Below are 17848 nucleotides of genomic sequence, written 5' to 3'. Positions count from 1 at the left end.
TAATATTGATGACAAGCACGCGTGTACGGGTACGATAACCAAAAATAAATTTATACAGGAATAGTATTTTCGGCGTGTAATGAGCGAGACGTGGGGTGAAATGAATGCGTTATGACAGTCTAGTGTAGACGACGGGATACGCGATAACGCGTGGCGTTTGGAGAGTTACATACATACATACATACATACATACATACATACTAACGCGTATCCAATTAGCACGCACTCGTAAGTGATATAACTATATATATGTATATTTATATAAATACCGTTCTTTTTCAATGAGTTATAAAATTATGACAACCACTCGTAACAATTCGAACCGATGAGCTCAGTATTACACGGGTCAATTACGGTTGCCGTAATCGGTTGTATCCTTTAGTTTTAGGAGGTAACACCGTTAAATAAGGGCACTAGTACAATGTGTTTTACCAAGTCGCAAACTTAAAAATCGAGAGACGAACAAACAATACACCACGAGACGCTACTAGAGTACAAACCAGTTAAGGTAAACGTCGAAAAAAACAAAAAAAAACACCAAAATAAAGACACACCAAAAAAAAGATCCACCAGTCGAGGTGAACGTCGAAACGCAACAGACCGCAATATCGGTAATCCATATTCGGCGGCGGCCTTATCTCAGTGTCAAGGGCGGGGTGACGACCGATGACAACCGATTGTCATATTAATAGCTGGACGGCTGATATCGAGAGAGACACGGGTGAGCGCCAGCCTAAAGCAAAAGGTGGTGCCGTGTTAATACATACATACATACATACATACATACATACATACATACATACATACATACATACATACATACATACATACATACATACATACATACATACATACATACATACATACATACATACATACATACATACATACATACATACATACATACATACATACATACATACATACATACATACATACAAACATACATACATACATACATACATACATTCATACATTCATACATACATACATACATACATACATACATACAGGTGAAACTAATATAAGCGTGTTAAAAAAATGATATCAAACGAAAGGAAATTACCTAAGGTTTCAATATAAAAAAATATTATTTTGATTTGTTAATATTTGAAAAAGTTATGGCAGTTTTAAGTACAAAAAACATCCTTATAGAAGGTGATTTTTATCGCAAATATTACTTTTTTTTTTAAATTTTGACAGCAATTTGCACATAGTAGATAGGTCGTTGGGACAAATTTTTTTTTTTATTTTATAGTACATGTTGAGGCCACGTAAAACGTTATAATACGTTTCACCATGCCGCTAATGATACTGAGTCCCTCCTAACAGTGCGCGACAACAGTATAACCACTACCATGATTGATAACGGTTCCAGCAACGTTATCAATCAGCCGGCCACCTGTTACACACAACATAACACAGTAATTTTGTAGGTTAGAGTTATAATATAGTTATAGTTTTTTTGAGTTGTTGAAAAGTAGTTTGAATATTTTTAATAGAAATTTTTGTGCGATTCCTTTCTTAATTATTCGCTATATTTTACAACCATAGGGCTCGCATTGTTTATTTAATCTAGTCAAAAGTGTGATATTCTAACTTGAAATTTGACACGGCCACGGCGTTGTCACACGTTGACACCCCGCGGTCGTGTCAGCTCCTTCTCAGCCACCGCTTAACTGTAAACCGGACCGTCACACACACGCGTTATCGTCGTGGTGTAAAGTCCAACAAATGCCTAGCGTCGTATACCCCGCCGCAATAATACGTGCAGTCAGTTATCTCCGTGACGCCTTTATGTGCGATTCCTTTTTCGGTCTTCGTTTTTTTTTTGTGCTTCTTGATACTTGCACTACGGATACACATCATTTTTCTTAAGTGTTTTTTTTTTTTTTTAAAAACATCTATTGACTGTGAACCATACAACCGAGTTCGATCATTTTTCAATACTTTGTTTTTTTTTTGTTTGTTTTTCTTCTTTTGTTGTAATTTAAATAATAAACTTCGGGTCACGCCCGTTAATACTTAGCAACCTTGTGCGTGTAAATTCTTTAACAATAACACGTATCAACTGGCTCCCCGGCTCAGAAATCAAAACCGGAATAACTTTTTAATAAGGTAAGAAAATACTGCTGACATTTTATATTAATTACATAAATTTTGAATTTTATTTAAAAGAGACAGCGAAATTTTCCTTACCTCCCTGTACTACGGGTATTTTTAACTTCTACTTCACTGGTGACAGCAGTGAAATTCCCACCCGGTCGTATAAATACTATCTACCTCGCGAGTAGTAGATTTCCACCTTCGGTGTATTTTTAAACACGGTAAAAGTGGATTTCTGGCGATTTCGTATTTATACATACACGCGCACTGACGACCTTGAGTCGCACAACGCCGCGAACACAATCATTTAAGTGTTTCGATAAAACCGCTAGGCAGGTAGGGTGATCATACGCGTTATCATACCACAGCGATCGTTACATTTAATAACCGGGTCCCATAAAATCGTTTGTATTATTATTTCCGACCTCCACAATCATTATACGACTTCTATCGTAATAATCGCATTTCCATATACTATTTAGTATCATAGTGCTATAGCATACCACTATCAACGCAATACCACAATATTATTGCAATCACAACTACAATAATAACAACAATAATAATACAAACGGCCGACATTGTTGACGTTCATACGCGAACACACAGTGCGTATTCTCGCGATAGGCGATATCGTATTTCTAAATAACAAAAACAAATAAGCGCGTGCGTTTCTTTTATTTATTTTTATTTATTTTCGATAAATACGTAAGGAACGTTCACTATGACCGGTAAAACTCTAGCTCAAATGAACCGTCGGGAATTATTGCGCGAATGCGCTTATAGGCAGTTAAACGGCCCCACGACAAAAAGCGATATGCTGGCAGTCTTGGAGAATAGTTTACGCAGTGAGGGGCTAGACCCATCGAACGCGATTCTGCCCGAACGCCCGCCGCTTCATTACGAGACGCTCGCGACGGAACGCGAGTCTCAGGTTGACGAAGTCCCCGCGTTATGCCGGACCGTCGACCCAACCACATACGCGGACCGACCGGTTAACCTGGCGCGAGAGGACCCTGAAGAGGAATCTCTACACGAATGGTCTCTGGCAACCGGCCGTCCTAACGGTAGTGTGAACGCAGCGTATACCGATGACTTATATACGGTGCGTTCAATATCCCACGCAACGGAGGAGATAGGCGCAGTAAGACAAAGTTTACGCGATATATCTCTTAATACACGTATGGATGCGCGCATGTCTGAAGTGGAGAGAGCACTGTCTCGCATTACGCAAGAAATACGATCTCTTTCACAAACGATTGTAAGCCGCGATACACACAACGAGACTATACGTAATCCGTTCGCCACCGCACAGATGACGCGAGAAACGACGGAAACCAACCGTTCTACTTACGCGCGTCTGTCCGAACCGAGCCGCGTAACTTTTGGGCCCAGCAACACGACTCAAAATGACGCGGCCCTACAGCAGCGCCTGACTGAAATCGAGGAGCGCGAAGCGCTTAACCTACAGCGATTAGCCAGTCAGACTCCGCGCACGTCACCATCGCTTCTTCGAGCGAACACGCACGACGCGGTTTACAACGTAGACGCGCGCCCACAACAACCGGGGCACTTCGCGACGAACACATTCGCGCCACCGACACGCGATTTGTCCCCATCATCATCGACCCGTTCGCTCACGCACACGGCGATCGGGCCACTTAATTATTCGCCTATTGTACGACCCCCTTCCCCCGAGTTTACGGGAAAATATGAGGAGGACCCACGCGAGTTTCTAGAACAAGTAGAAAACCTATTGTCCCAAGCAGGCATAGATCGCGATTTATGGGTAAAAACGGGCGTTCAATTTTTAAAGGGCATGGCGTTAACTTGGTGGGAAACCATCAAGTTAAACAACATGTCCTGGCGACAATTTGCGAGGGAATTTCTCACGACGTTCGATAACAACAGCATACAAGCTGAATTAGAAAACGAACTCATGACGACGCAACAGGGGCCACATCAGCGCATGACTGAATTTATCATAAATAAACAACGTCTAGCGATGCGCGCTCGCCCCAGTTGCTCTGAGCAGCACATTGTAGATCGGGTAGTCAGTCTGTTACGTAACGAATATTACGGTAACGTAAGAATGCGATGTCCGCGTACCTTAGATGACTTACGCGTAATCGCGAACGATCTAGACCGACCGATACGTACGGGCAGACTTATTAATAACGCTAATCCGTACGTGGCTGCCATATCACCCTCGCAGCAACCGCAAAGAACGCGACCGCGGCCAAACGCACCGCCCGATCCGCGTCCCCCCCGACCCTGTCGCTTTTGCGGAGCCGATCACTGGCAAAGCGAATGTCCTAACAGACCGACAGTGCCGGGAAACGGACAACAGCCACGGAGAAACTAGTCCATTCTCCGGGCTCACAAACGCAATTCCGCTCAAAACATCATCGCACTAATCAGCGCGCCGACCAAACCGCCCGTTCAGTCAACTCGGGTAGCAAAAACGGATGCGCTTCCTGCGAACAAAATGATTCTATTTTGAATAATCTTATGCACACTTCTTTCACACCAACTTCACCAACACCCCTACAGCCCCACTGTCATTATAGTGGGCACGCTGTAGCACCACACCTCACCACCATCACACCCCTCATCCACAATGAGGACCATAAGATTATTCGAAATACTTGTCACGCGTTCGTAGACTTAATGGGTAACGACTATAGCGCGAGTCGGGCCAACGATATGTTGACCACCGTGGGGGAGGGGAATACGGCAGGAACGGCCTACCCGCTTATGGCAATTAATACTGCCGGCGAACAAACCGTTTCAACGCCCCCCGTTCGAACCGCTAACCACTTGAGTACTGCCGCACAAACACGCCCGCGTAAAATTACTACTCCCGCTGTGGAGTTGGAATTTGACAACGGTTTTGTGACGGCCTTACTTGACTCTCAAGCGCAAAAATCGTATACCACTCGAGCAACAGCTCACAAATTCGGAATTGTGCACAACGGACAAACACCTCCAGTTAGATTAGCTGACGGCCACACATCACACACGGCCGGCACAGCCACTTTTATAACAAAAATTGCGGATCTACAAGTAAAGTTTACGGCTGTTATCTTAGAGAATCTGTACTGTGACGTACTCCTGGGACACGACTTTCTAACAGAACAGGAAGTCTCCTGGGACTACGCTGCATGTACAATTCACTTGGGCGCGACGCGACGCACTACAGCTTGTTGGAAAGCGAGTACTCAGCACACGCTACCCGACGTAGATCTCTCAACACTAGATATAGCAGGCGACCCACATACACACGCATTATTAACGCGCACGATAAAAAATTATTCTGCAGTTTTTAACGACACGGTAGGTCGCACAAAGCTTATCGAACACAACATCGTTCTAAAAGACCCGACGCCTATCGCGCAAAAACCATATCCGTACCCGCTACACAAACAACAAGCGATAGACGAAATGGTAAGCGACATGGAATCACAAGGGCTCATAGAACCCAGCACTTCTCCTTGGTCAGCACCAGTCGTGCTGGCCAAGAAAAAAGACGGCTCATATCGCTTATGTGTCGACTATAGGCGACTTAACGATGTGACCGTATCAGACGCGTATCCCATGCCTAATCTAAACGAAATGATTAGAAGCATGAGGGGGGCGAAAGTTTTCACGTCACTCGATTTAAAATCGGGTTACTGGCAATGCTCTTTACAGCAAAACGTACGCGAATACACCGCGTTCAGAACGAAAAAGGGCTTATTTCAGTTTCGTGTACTTCCGTTCGGACTTAAGAATGCACCCATGACCTTCGTACGCTTAATGAACGAAGTACTTAGGGGGTACATCGACGACTTCGTTCAAGTCTATCTGGACGATATTTTAATTTTTTCGGACAGTGTCGAAACACATCTAGACCACCTTAGCAAGGTTCTAGAACGCCTAATGCGTCATGGCCTAACATGCCACACTAAAAAGTGTAAGATCGGGTATTCTGAAATTTCTTTTTTGGGACACCGGGTGCATGGGTTAGGCATAGACAAAGAGCCGGAAAAATTACAGTCTATACGCGATATTCCAGTCCCACGCAATGTAAGGGATATACGAAAATTTTTAGGGGTATGCAACTGGTATAGTCAGTTTGTCGACAACTATGCGGACAGCATCGATCCCCTCACCCACCTGTTAAAGAAAGGGGAGAAATGGTCGTGGTCTCAACCACAACAACACGCTTTCGAGCACATTAAATCGGCAATATGCGACTCACCACGCCTTTCCTCCCCCGACTACACAAAGATCTTTTGCCTACAAACCGACGCTAGTGAACTAGGCGTAGGGGCGGTATTATTTCAACACGGACAAAAACCGGGGGAAAAGGATATCGTCGCTTACGCGAGTAAAAAGCTGTCGGATACGCAAAAACGTTATGCCGCTGTCGAGCGCGAATGTCTAGCGATCATATGGGCAACCGATAAATTTAGGTCATACTTAGAGTACGCCCCTTTCGAGTTATATACAGATAATTCAGCGCTAACTTATCTGCACAAAGCGAAGGGAACAAACAGTAAGTTGACCCGCTGGGCGCTACACCTGGGTAACCTAAATTTCACCACGACACACGTACCGGGTAAACACAACGAAGCACCCGACATGTTGTCACGTCACCCAACGGACGGACCCCCTGTTGACGAAGACGCCCTAGACGACAATTTGTTAGGCGCGCCAATGTCTAGTCCGCCCACAACCACTGCCACTCTCGATAATATCTACTCCATTACCGAGGCAAACGACGCGATCTGCGAACGACCGTTCACAGGGGGGGGGAAGTACGAGAGTGGCAAAACAACGACCAGTTTCTCTCTTCGGTCATAAAAAATTTAAACGCGCAACTTACGATAGCGAACGAAAAACCGGCCGCGGAAAATAAGGACGAATTTTTTTTGTTGGACGGAATCTTACGTATTCGTATNGGATCTTACGTATTCATTTAGGCGCTGACACACCGGTAGTCGTCCCCACCGACAAAGTACAACATATAATTTGGCGGTACCACGACGACCCCCTATCATGTCACCCCGGATGGAGAGAAACGCACCGAGCGGTCAAACAACGGTTCTACTGTAAAGGGTTAAGAAACGCCGTGCGCATGTACGTAAAATCGTGTCACATTTGCGCGTGCACTAAGCCCTTAAACAGGCGCCCCGAAGACCCGATGGTCAAGCGCCAACCCAGACAGCCGTGGGAAGTAATCAGTATCGACCTGATGGGACCGTACCCTAGAACACCAAGGGGCAAGACGAACCTATTAGTAGTAACTGACTGCTTCAGCAGGTGGACCGAAGCGTACCCCATAGGCGCACCTACAACGAAAACGATTGTAGACGCGCTAGAAAGGGAGTTCTTCTCACGCTACGGTTACGCGCGAGTAATTTTAAGCGACAACGGCCGTGCGCTCGTGTCCAAAGAAATGATCGACGCGATAAATCGGTGGGGGGCAGAGGCCTGGACTACACCGATATACCACCCACGGGCTAACCCAGTAGAACGAAAGAACCAAGAGTTAAAAAAAGGACTTCGCGCTTTATTAACAGAGTCGAGTCATACATCTTGGGATACAAAATTGCCACCTTTGTTGTTCGCTCTACGCAATAGGCGCAACGAGACTACCGGATACGCACCGTCCGTACTCGTATTAGGTAGAGAAGGTAAGAAACCGGGTGATTGGCTACTGCAGCGAGTACAGCCGGTAGCACCTGCTACTATCAATAACGACCGGTTAGAGCGCGAACGACAAATCACTAGCACAAAAATAACACCGCCGCCCGTTCATATCAAAACAAAATACGCGGTCGGCGACGTTGTGTACTATAAAGCGCATCACTTATCGAACGCGAATAGACAATTTTGTGCGGGTTTTGCACCGAAGTGGTGGGGCCCCGTGAGATTAACCGAACGCCTCGGTAAAGGCGTGTTCTTAACGGACCAGTCCCCACCAAGGAAAATTCATGTCTCATGTATGAAAAAGCAAAGTTAGTAGTTTTTTTTTTTTTGTTTGTTATTTTTCAGCATGAGCAACAACAACAACAACAACAACCCAGCCAACCCCTTATCCGTCGAGGAGGTCCAACGGTTGGTTGGCCAATTGGCGGGCCGGGTGGGCCTCCCGACGGATCCCATCCCGCGCGTACTGCGCTCGGCGGAGGATGCTTCGCGCGCCCCCCTACCCGAGGTATTAAGGAACCCGGTGGCTCGAGCTCACTACGAACGGGGCGTGCGGGCGGGTCGCGAGGAGGTGAGGCGCGAAATACAAATCGCGCTAAACTCACTCCCCCGCGCCTCCCCGTCCGCCCCGGGAGTCCAAGCTCCCCCTTCTCCCAAACCTCGTCGGGTAATAAATGTGGCGTCCCAACACTTCTCCCGCCCAGGGGAGGCGTCCACAAGCAATACGCGGGTGGTCCCCTCCCCTCGGCCTCTACTGTCTTTCCGCGCCACGCGGCCAGACAGCGCCCCACCCACGTCACGTCGCCCGAAGCATCCATACGCCAGGGGCAGTGGAGGGTCCGCAGCGACGCCTACCCCTACGACTAGCAAAACTCCTCGGTACTACTCTCCGTCCGAGCGGGAACGCCGGACGAAGAAGTACAAGGAGTATATGCTTCGACGTTGGGGGGTCGTCGTCGGTGGGGACCTTACACCGCCCATAAACCCGACATCAACAACACCGACAACAACAACAGCACCACCGACAACAGCAACAACACCGACAACATCAGCAGCAGCCCCAGCAGTGACAACAGCTATTGTCAGCCGGCCGTCGGGCATGTATGTGGACGGGGTGCTGGCGGCGTCAACACCAGCACAGGAGGAGCAGCCGGAGACGCCTATGGAGCTAGAGGACGACGGCCTGGTTCGAGAGATGGACCTGTTCCTCTCCTGCCCCACCTCCCCAGCACAGCCGGAGCCCCCGGCCGAGTAAGAGCTCCCTCCCACCCCAAGCGCGTTACGCGCGGGGTCTATACCCCTAACCCCCTCCCTGCTGCGCGCACTCCGCGGGGCACTACCACCCACTCCATCAAACATACAACGTAAGTATTGCGGCTTGTTATTGCGCTATGCGCACTCTAATATATTCGACCAAACACGGAACGCCATATGCGCTATTTCATTTGATTTCTAGAGTACAGCGGCGGCTTGGTGGGGGGGTATTTGACACGGCCACGGCGTTGTCACACGTTGACACCCCGCGGTCGTGTCAGCTCCTTCTCGGCCACCGCTTAACTGTAAACCGGACCGTCACACACACGCGTTATCGCCGTGGTGTAAAGTCCAACAAATGCCTAGCGTCGTATACCCCGCCGCAATAATACGTCCAGTCAGTTATCTCCGTGACACCACGACCGCAAGCTATCTGTGATATCGATACGTGATCGTCTTTCCGAATACCGAACAGTTTAGAATCGCTACTTCGGCACCTCATAATCTACATTTTATTGTTAGTTTTAATCAACTTAGTTTTAAGCATTTTGTGCGTATTCTATTTGTTTTCCTGTGTTTCTTAAAATCAATAAACGGCTCGACGCCACTCTCTTCTTTCAACATCAACCTGTGTCACGTATTTCGGAAACAATGTTACCATTATCAACGCTAAACACATACTGTTCTTAAAATGTGGTATATATTTTTTGGGGGGTTGCTATTATTATTAGTTCGGCTTTTAAAACAATTCTATTTCTTCATAAAAATTTTTTTTTTAGTTTTAGTTATTATCGAGGTGGACATAATGCCCATGCACTCAGACCTGGTGGTCCATTGTGCGCACTTCATAAAAATTAAAATTTCTTTGCATTACTTTAAAAACTGCTTTACTTAGTAATAAAATAAAAATCCATCTTCTATAAATTTTTGCGAATAATAATAACAAATGGTTAGATTATTTAAATTTAATAATTTTAACACTTTGCCATTTATTTAGTATATTTATTTTTAATGTAAAAAATTAATTAATATAAATGATAAATACAAATTACAAATATAAATAGGTGAATTTCTAATTAATAAGGAATAAAATTTACATAAATAAAGTTATTATTATTTTAACATAGTTACATATTCCATTAGTTTCTTTGAAATTAACATTATATTGAAACAGTAAATATAAATAAAAATAATAATAAACATATATATTAAAATGTAAAATCAATAAATCTTTAAAAATGTTTTTAATCTTGTAACTGTTTTTTTTTATCATTAAGATGATATAAACAAATTGGTGGACCTGAGAAATCATTAATATCTTTTAATACATTGAGGTCATCAGTATCAACATTGAAACAATATAGCTTACAAATTGTTTATTATAAGATAGCACATTTAATGTTATACATAAAAAAAACGGTAGCACAGTGGGGTTGAGGCATAGATGGGACAAGTATAGATGATATCTGACAGTGATTAAGAAACGTAACTGTCGTAAAAAACGCTTCGATGCAAATCTGTAGATAGTGTTTCAATTAGAGAAATTGGTGGATTATTCCAAAAGCAACATTAACTCTTATTTCTTTGATAATATCCTGATTAGTAGGTCTTTGATTTTAAAATATAATAAATGAATAAATACTAATTATAATTATTAAATTTAGTATACAATTGATATTATTGTATACTATAATTGACAGTAATTTAATATTGTAATTTATACAGAGAAATTATAAAAATAATGAAAAAGTTATATTTTGCTTTACTTTTACGTGTATAAAAATTTAAAGGGCTTGATACAATATTTTTCAATAAAAATTGTTTGTTACTATAAATAAATGCACTGGACTACAAGGAACTTTCATCTGAAGCAAAAATTTACTTTTCTAAATCAACTTCTCGCGTTGTTTTCAAATCTGCATGTGACTTTTTCTATCACTTCTAATTTTTTATATTATTACTAATTACATATAAAATAATAATTAAAAGAAATCTCCTATGATTAGTGGAAAATAATGAACGAATGTCTGCATTTCTCTGGCAGACATTTTGAATTTTAAACTAACTTAATTTGCTTTATATGAGGGGACATGTTACCAATATCTGTCTCACCATAATTAAATCCCTGTTTTCTATTATTTAAAGTTTCTAAATTAAAATATCCCGATTGAATAAACTGACATATGTTATGTTTCATATTGTATACACAAATCCCTTCAAAAATATCGTGCATTATGTCTACGGAATAGTTAGTAACAAAATGGAAGGAATATACTTTATTAAATATGGAGTATTCATAAATACCAGTATTTTTATAATCATTTACCCTAACATTTTCATCATAATTAGATTTGTTACGAAGTAAGTTAGTATTTTCAATGGCAATAACTTGTGTACTTTTTTGTCACAAATACAAAAACAACAGAAAAAGTTAGCTGAAAAAGACCTAGCAAAACCTAAAACAGTATTTACTCCTAAGTTATTCCCTACCACTAATCCAAAAAAAAATTTAATACTAAAATTTATTCCAATACTTTCTAATTCATTAATATCAATTAAATGATAATGACATTTACCATGTCCAATATTTTTTATATCTGCAGAATTAAAAAAAGTAGCTACAAAAATATTATTTAAATTTTATCTAAGAACTTCAGGAGCAGAGGGAAATGAATAGTAGCTTTGTAATAAATGACGTCAACGACTGTGTATTTAGTTTTGACGTGATCGGTCGGTGGCGTGGTTATAATTTTTTTTGGCTCGTTCGCGCGCTAATCGGTCGTTGTTTTCAGCGGCAAGAGCTACCGGATCTATCTTTTGTACGGCCCAGTCGTCTGGCCGTTTCCCTTTTAAGAGTGAGGATAGTTCTTGGTATTAATGACAAGAGACTTCAGGAACGGTTATTAAGAGAACCAAAATTGACTTTAGATCAGACTGTTGAGTGTTGTAGAGCTGCTGAAGCTGCTAAACAGAACCAGTCAGTAGTAATGTCAAAGGGTGATTCTAATTATTTGTCAAGTAATCCAATGGTTGATGCTGTTATTTGTAATACTAAAACAGAACATTCTAAAGATGTCAACAAGTTTGATGATAAGTCAAATGGGTTACAAAGTGGTGGTTAGTCCAGTCAATCAATGAAATATAAAAATCATGACATAAATGTTTTAATGTATGATTGTAAGAAATGTGGTCGACATCATGGTCCTAGGAGTTGTCCAGCCTTCAATCAAAAATGTAAGATATGTTTAAAATTTGGTCATTTTGCTGTAGGATGTAAGTCAAGAATTGTTAAAGATAAGAGTAATTTAAGTAATAATGTAAATAATAATAGACAGGTTAGGGCTATTACTAATGAAAATAATAATAGTAGTGACCAATTATTTTTTATTAATAAAGTTAATATATGTCAGAGTTTTGTTAGAGAATCTTGGTTAGAAAATATAATTGTTGATAATAATGTTATTAAGTTTAAGCTTGATACAGGTTCTGATATAAATATTTTACCTTTGAGTATTTTAAAAAAGTTAAATAAGAATTATAATATGCTAAAATATGAGGTGAAAATACAAGCTTATGGAGGATTTATTATTGAAGCAGTTGGCGAGATAACGTTAGAATATATGGTTAATAATAAAAATTGTGTATTAAAATTTGTTGTTATTAATGATTTAGAGCCTGAGTGTAAAGTTGAACCATTATTAGGGTTAAGTGACTGTATGGAATTAGATTTAATTAAAAGAGTAAGAGACGTTCAGTTAAAAGAAAAATATTCAGACAAAGAGCAATTTATAAAAGAAAATGAGAGTGTGTTTCAGGGCTTGGGTAAGTTTGGTGAGGAATATACTATTAGGTTAATGCCAGATTACCAATGTACAATTAAGCCACCACGTAGAGTACCTCAATCTATTCTTAAAAAGTTAGAAGATACTCTGAAATCATTGTGTGATAAGGGAATAATCAAACCAGTTGAATATCCTAAGTCATTTGCCAGTAATATTGTTATTGTAGAAAAAGCGAATGGTAATTTAAGAATATGTTTGGATCCAACTGATTTAAATAAGTATATTAAAAGAGATTATTTTTTAATTCCTACAGTAGATGAAATAAGAGCAAAATTGGTAAATAAAACAATTTTTACAGTTATAGATCTTAGAGAAAGTTTTTATCAGATACCGCTAAGTGAGGAGTCAAGTGAATTGTGTACTTTTAGCTCACCTTATGGGTATTATGCATTTAAAAGATTACCTTTTGGAATATCATGCGCCCCAGAAGTATTTTTTAAGACTTTAACAAAATATTTTGGACATATTAAAAATGTAATTATATATATAGATGATATATTAATAGTTGGTAGTAATGAAAAAGAACATGATGAGGCGCTAGAAGAAGTAATAAACAAAGCAAAAGAATTGAATGTTAAGTTTAATCCAGAAAAAGTACAGTATAGACAAAAGGAAATAAAGTATTTAGGAATGAAATTTAATAATGAGGGAGTTAAGCCAGATGAAAGTCAAATAGAAGCTATAAAAAATTTAAAGGAGCCAAAAAATAAAATAGAGTTGCAACGCATACTAGGTATGTGTAATTATCTAAGAGAATTCATACCAAACATGTCTAAAGTAACATCAACTTTAAGGGAGTTGTTAAAAAAAAATATAATATGGTTGTGGACTCAACATCATTCTAATGCATTAAATGAGTTAAAGACACTAATTACTAATGCACCAGTTTTATCAAATTTTAATCCTAATCTCCCTATTATTATACAAACAGATGCTTCAAGTACAGGGGTAGGTTGTTGTTTATTACAACAAAATAAACCAGTTGCATTTGCTTCAAAAAGTCTTAATGATACGGAAAAAAATTATCCTCAAATAGAAAAGGAAATGTTAGGCATAGTTTTTGCTTGTAGAAAGTTTCACAATTTTATTTATGGTTATAAAGTAATTATACAGACAGATCATTCTCCTCTGGTATCTATATGTAAAAAAAATTTATGTCAAATTGCATCAAATAGAATACAAAAAATGAGACTTAAGTTAATGTTGTATGATTTAGAATTGACTTATTTGCCTGGTAAATATATGTATGTAGCAGACTTGTTATCTAGAAATCATAGTAGCGAGACATATAATGAGATTGACATAAAAGGTACTATACATTTTGTTAATAGTGAAAATAGTTTAACTAAAAGTGAGTTATGTGAGGAAACAGCAAAAGACTCAGTTTTAAAACAAGTACTTGAACTTAGTAAAGAGTGGCCTAATAGTAAGGAGCATGTGCCTGTAGAAATAAGGCACTATTGGAATTTAAGAAATGACATATTGAGTGATTCAGGTATCATATTTTTTAAAGACCATATAGTAGTTCCTTCTGTTTTAAGAGGGAAAGTGTTAAAGGCACTACACATTGATCATAAAGGTATAGTAAAATCTAAATTAAGAGCCAAAGAAGTATTTTATTGGCCAGCCATGTCTAATGAAATTGAAAATTTTATTGTAAAATGTAAGATATGTGAAAAATATAGAGTGTCTAATATAAAAGAGCCATTAATAGGTCAAAATATACCTGATTTACCATTTGAACAAGTAGGGGTAGATATTTTAACTTTTGGAGGAAATGATTATCTTGCTTTAATGGACTATTATTCCAAATGGATAGAGATTAAACAATTAAAAAATAAAACTGCTTTGCATATTATTAATATTTTAAAAATTATTTTTTCAACTCATGGAATTCCTCAAGTGATAATATGTGATAATGTACCATTTGGATCTTTTGAGTTTAGACAGTTTGCAAAACTTAACAATATAGAAATGCGCTACAGTAGTCCGCATTACCCTAGAAGTAATGGGCTAGCTGAANTTTATCTCTTTTTTGTAACCCTTTTACAAATTTGTAATAATTACATTTTGAGTGTATATTGGGATCAAATATTGGGTTACAAAAAAGAGACATTTTACAACAGTATATGCCACACGTAAATGTCATTAACATGGAAGATATTGGGTGTCCTCGTATAACACAACTGGCAACAAATAGTTCTTATCCATCATGTTTATTTCATATGAATTTAAATCCAACTTATTGTAGTTTTTATAAAATGTTTATGTTAAGACATTGGTATATTAATAATTCTTAGTACTTAAAATATTGTTATATTTCACTATAATTAAATAATGTAGTCAAATTGTATAATATTTTTAAAATAAAACTTATAAGTAACATATAACATGTTTGTTGTTTATTTACCCAAAAATTCATATATATGAATAATACTATTATACTGATTGAGGAATGTACCATAGATTATTGTATGTAACGTTATACGTGTAAGAGGGTGTTGTATTAGCTATGAACAGGCATAGTTCAATAAGCATAGTTTTTTATTACTATATGAGTCGATTAATCAATTATTTATATTTTAACCAAGGTTTTTTTTATTATTTAATATAATTTCAACAATAAATTTTTGTACATAATAATAATAATATTGTTTACTAATAAATTTTTGTAATCTGTTTATTATTTTTACATTAGTTTATAAGATGTATCTACAAATCTTAAGTTTCAATGCTGTCTNTATTGTTGCTGAAGCTGAAAATTTTGCTGAAGCAGACGAACGGGAGCTATTCATTGAACAATCTGGACAGATACAACCGCGAGTCCATGATGATGGGTATTACTATGACCCATTGGATGAAGAATATTTGCAGGCAGAAGATGAGTATGAGGAAGAAGAAGAAGAAGAAATTGAAGATAGTATTGAGGATTCTGATGGTAGTATGTATGTCAATATTTAACTTTGTAAACAAACTTCTTAACAATGCTGTTTTTATTTTTAGATGATGATTTATCATCAGATCCTGAACGGATCTATTCTGATCGTGACCTCGAACTCTTACCATGCAGTTGGTCAACGATGATTCCATTTAGAGATGCATTTTCGCTACAATCATGGGAGTTGGAATTAACAGAATTGCTTCAGAACGATTCTGACAGATTTGTTAGACGACTGTACAATGACGTCTATAATATAACGTTGAATCGTGAACTAGCGAGTAGCGTACCCGTGTTGTATTATAGACGTCATTTGTTTAGGTCAATATCAAATTTGTTGGGTCGGCTTGAAGAACCCAACCGTCTGGGAGATTTGGTCCGTGCAAATTTTTTTTGCTACACCTATGAGGAGGTTAAACTCTCAATGAATAGGTGGAGTAGAAATTTTGTATGGGCCAACTATAAAAAGGTCAACATCCGAATGGTAATGGACGGAAGAGCGGTGTCAACTCGCATTTTTGTTTGCAACACAACTAATAGTCAATGTGCTGAAATGATGGAGTTAATGGACCGTCCTATTGAAATCGTCACATCGCATAAAGAAATATTCAGACATGAAACCACTTTGATTGAAATATGTAACTTTAAAAGATGTGCACACTGCCTTAAACGATTAAATATTTGGTTAAATTTTAATGACGTGCAAAATATCATACTCCGTTTTGTCAAACCTATCGATAATATCGACGATAATTACTATGTAATAATGTTGTTTGATTATCTATGTTCATTAAATGAATAATATAAATATTTATATTTTAACCAAGGTTAATTTTTATTATTTAATATAATTTCAACAATTAANGAAAAGTATGTCGATGATATTTTTGCAGTTATAAATAAAGATTTTAATATGGGGGTTTTCATACAACATTTAAATTCTTTTTACCCATCGATTAAATTTACATATGAACAAGAAATAGAGGGAAAATTGCCTTTTTTGGATTTATTAGTTAAAAGAACAGAGGGGGAACTAAATTTTGAAATTTATCGGAAAAACACACACACGTTCAGATACATTCCGAACACATCGAACCACACCTGGCAACACAAATTGTCAGCTTTTAATAGTATGGTTTACAGATTAATTAATATTCCGATGAATAAAATAGATTATGATAAAGAATTGGTGGTTATAAAAGAAATAGCTAAATTTAATGGGTATAACGAAAACATAATTTTGAAATTAGTCCGAAAACAAAAGTGGAAAAAAGAAAGGAGGGCAGCTAGTACACTCTCCAGCGAGGGGGAACAAAAAGTAATTAGATCACCAATTTTATTTTATCCGGGCATCTCAAATGGATTAACTAAAATATTTAAGAATTTTGGTATTACTTTGGTAACATCTAAGAGTAATAATTTAAGAGATTTATTAGGTAACCCTAAAGATAAGGTAGATGAAGGGGGGAAATCAGGCATTTATAAAATACAATGTGAAAGTTGTAATAAATGTTACGTAGGACAAACAAAAAGAAATATAGGGGTCAGGTTTAAAGAGCACTTAAGAAATATTAAAAATCAAGAAATTGAGAAATCTCCAGTGGCCGAACATTTATTGACACATAATCACTCTATTAAAACCATAAAACTAATTAAAAACGTAAATAATTACAAAGAACTTAATATCAGAGAAGCAATAGAAATGTTTAAAAATAAAAACAATTTAATTAATTGGGATCTTGGCCCACTGAAAAATTCATTATTAAACTTGTGTAAACTGGCAAAATGTGATAATATTACTTAGTGATAACGTCACTAGGTGATAAGGTCACTAGGGGTATATAAGGGAGTTTTTTCTAGTCGGGGTGTCAGTATGTGTTTAGCGTTGATAATGGTAACATTGTTTCCGAAATACGTATCCGCGACTTTTCATTAATTTTTTTGTGGCTTTTGAGTTTAATATTTTTAATATTTTTTAGTTTTTTTAAATTAATAATATTTTTAATATAGT

General features: G+C 38.4%; 1 protein-coding gene across 1 annotated transcript; it reads left to right on the top strand.

The window, feature by feature from the left end:
• Nucleotides 1–1023: 1023 nt before the first annotated feature.
• LOC126898527 (uncharacterized) lies at nt 1024–9986 on the top strand. The gene is made up of 2 exons (XM_050672640.1): nt 1024–2118; nt 8149–9986. The coding sequence occupies exon 2, from the start codon at nt 8150–8152 to the stop codon at nt 9056–9058; it is 909 nt and encodes a 302-aa protein (XP_050528597.1). The 5' UTR covers nt 1024–2118; nt 8149; the 3' UTR covers nt 9059–9986.
• The last annotated feature ends 7862 nt before the right edge of the window (nt 9987–17848 follow it).

Source organism: Daktulosphaira vitifoliae, unplaced genomic scaffold, assembly GCF_025091365.1.
Source record: "Daktulosphaira vitifoliae isolate Bord-2020 unplaced genomic scaffold, ASM2509136v1 Scaffold_2, whole genome shotgun sequence".
In the NCBI taxonomy this organism is placed as follows: Eukaryota; Metazoa; Arthropoda; class Insecta; order Hemiptera; family Phylloxeridae; genus Daktulosphaira; species Daktulosphaira vitifoliae.
The sequence above is the reverse complement of the archived record's forward strand: the minus strand, read 5'-3'. Positions and strand labels throughout refer to the sequence as shown.

Excerpts from the sequence above, each read along its gene's own strand:
- LOC126898527 (XM_050672640.1), top strand. The coding sequence starts at position 8,150 with ATGAGCAACAACAACAACAACAACAACCCAGCCAACCCCTTATCCGTC.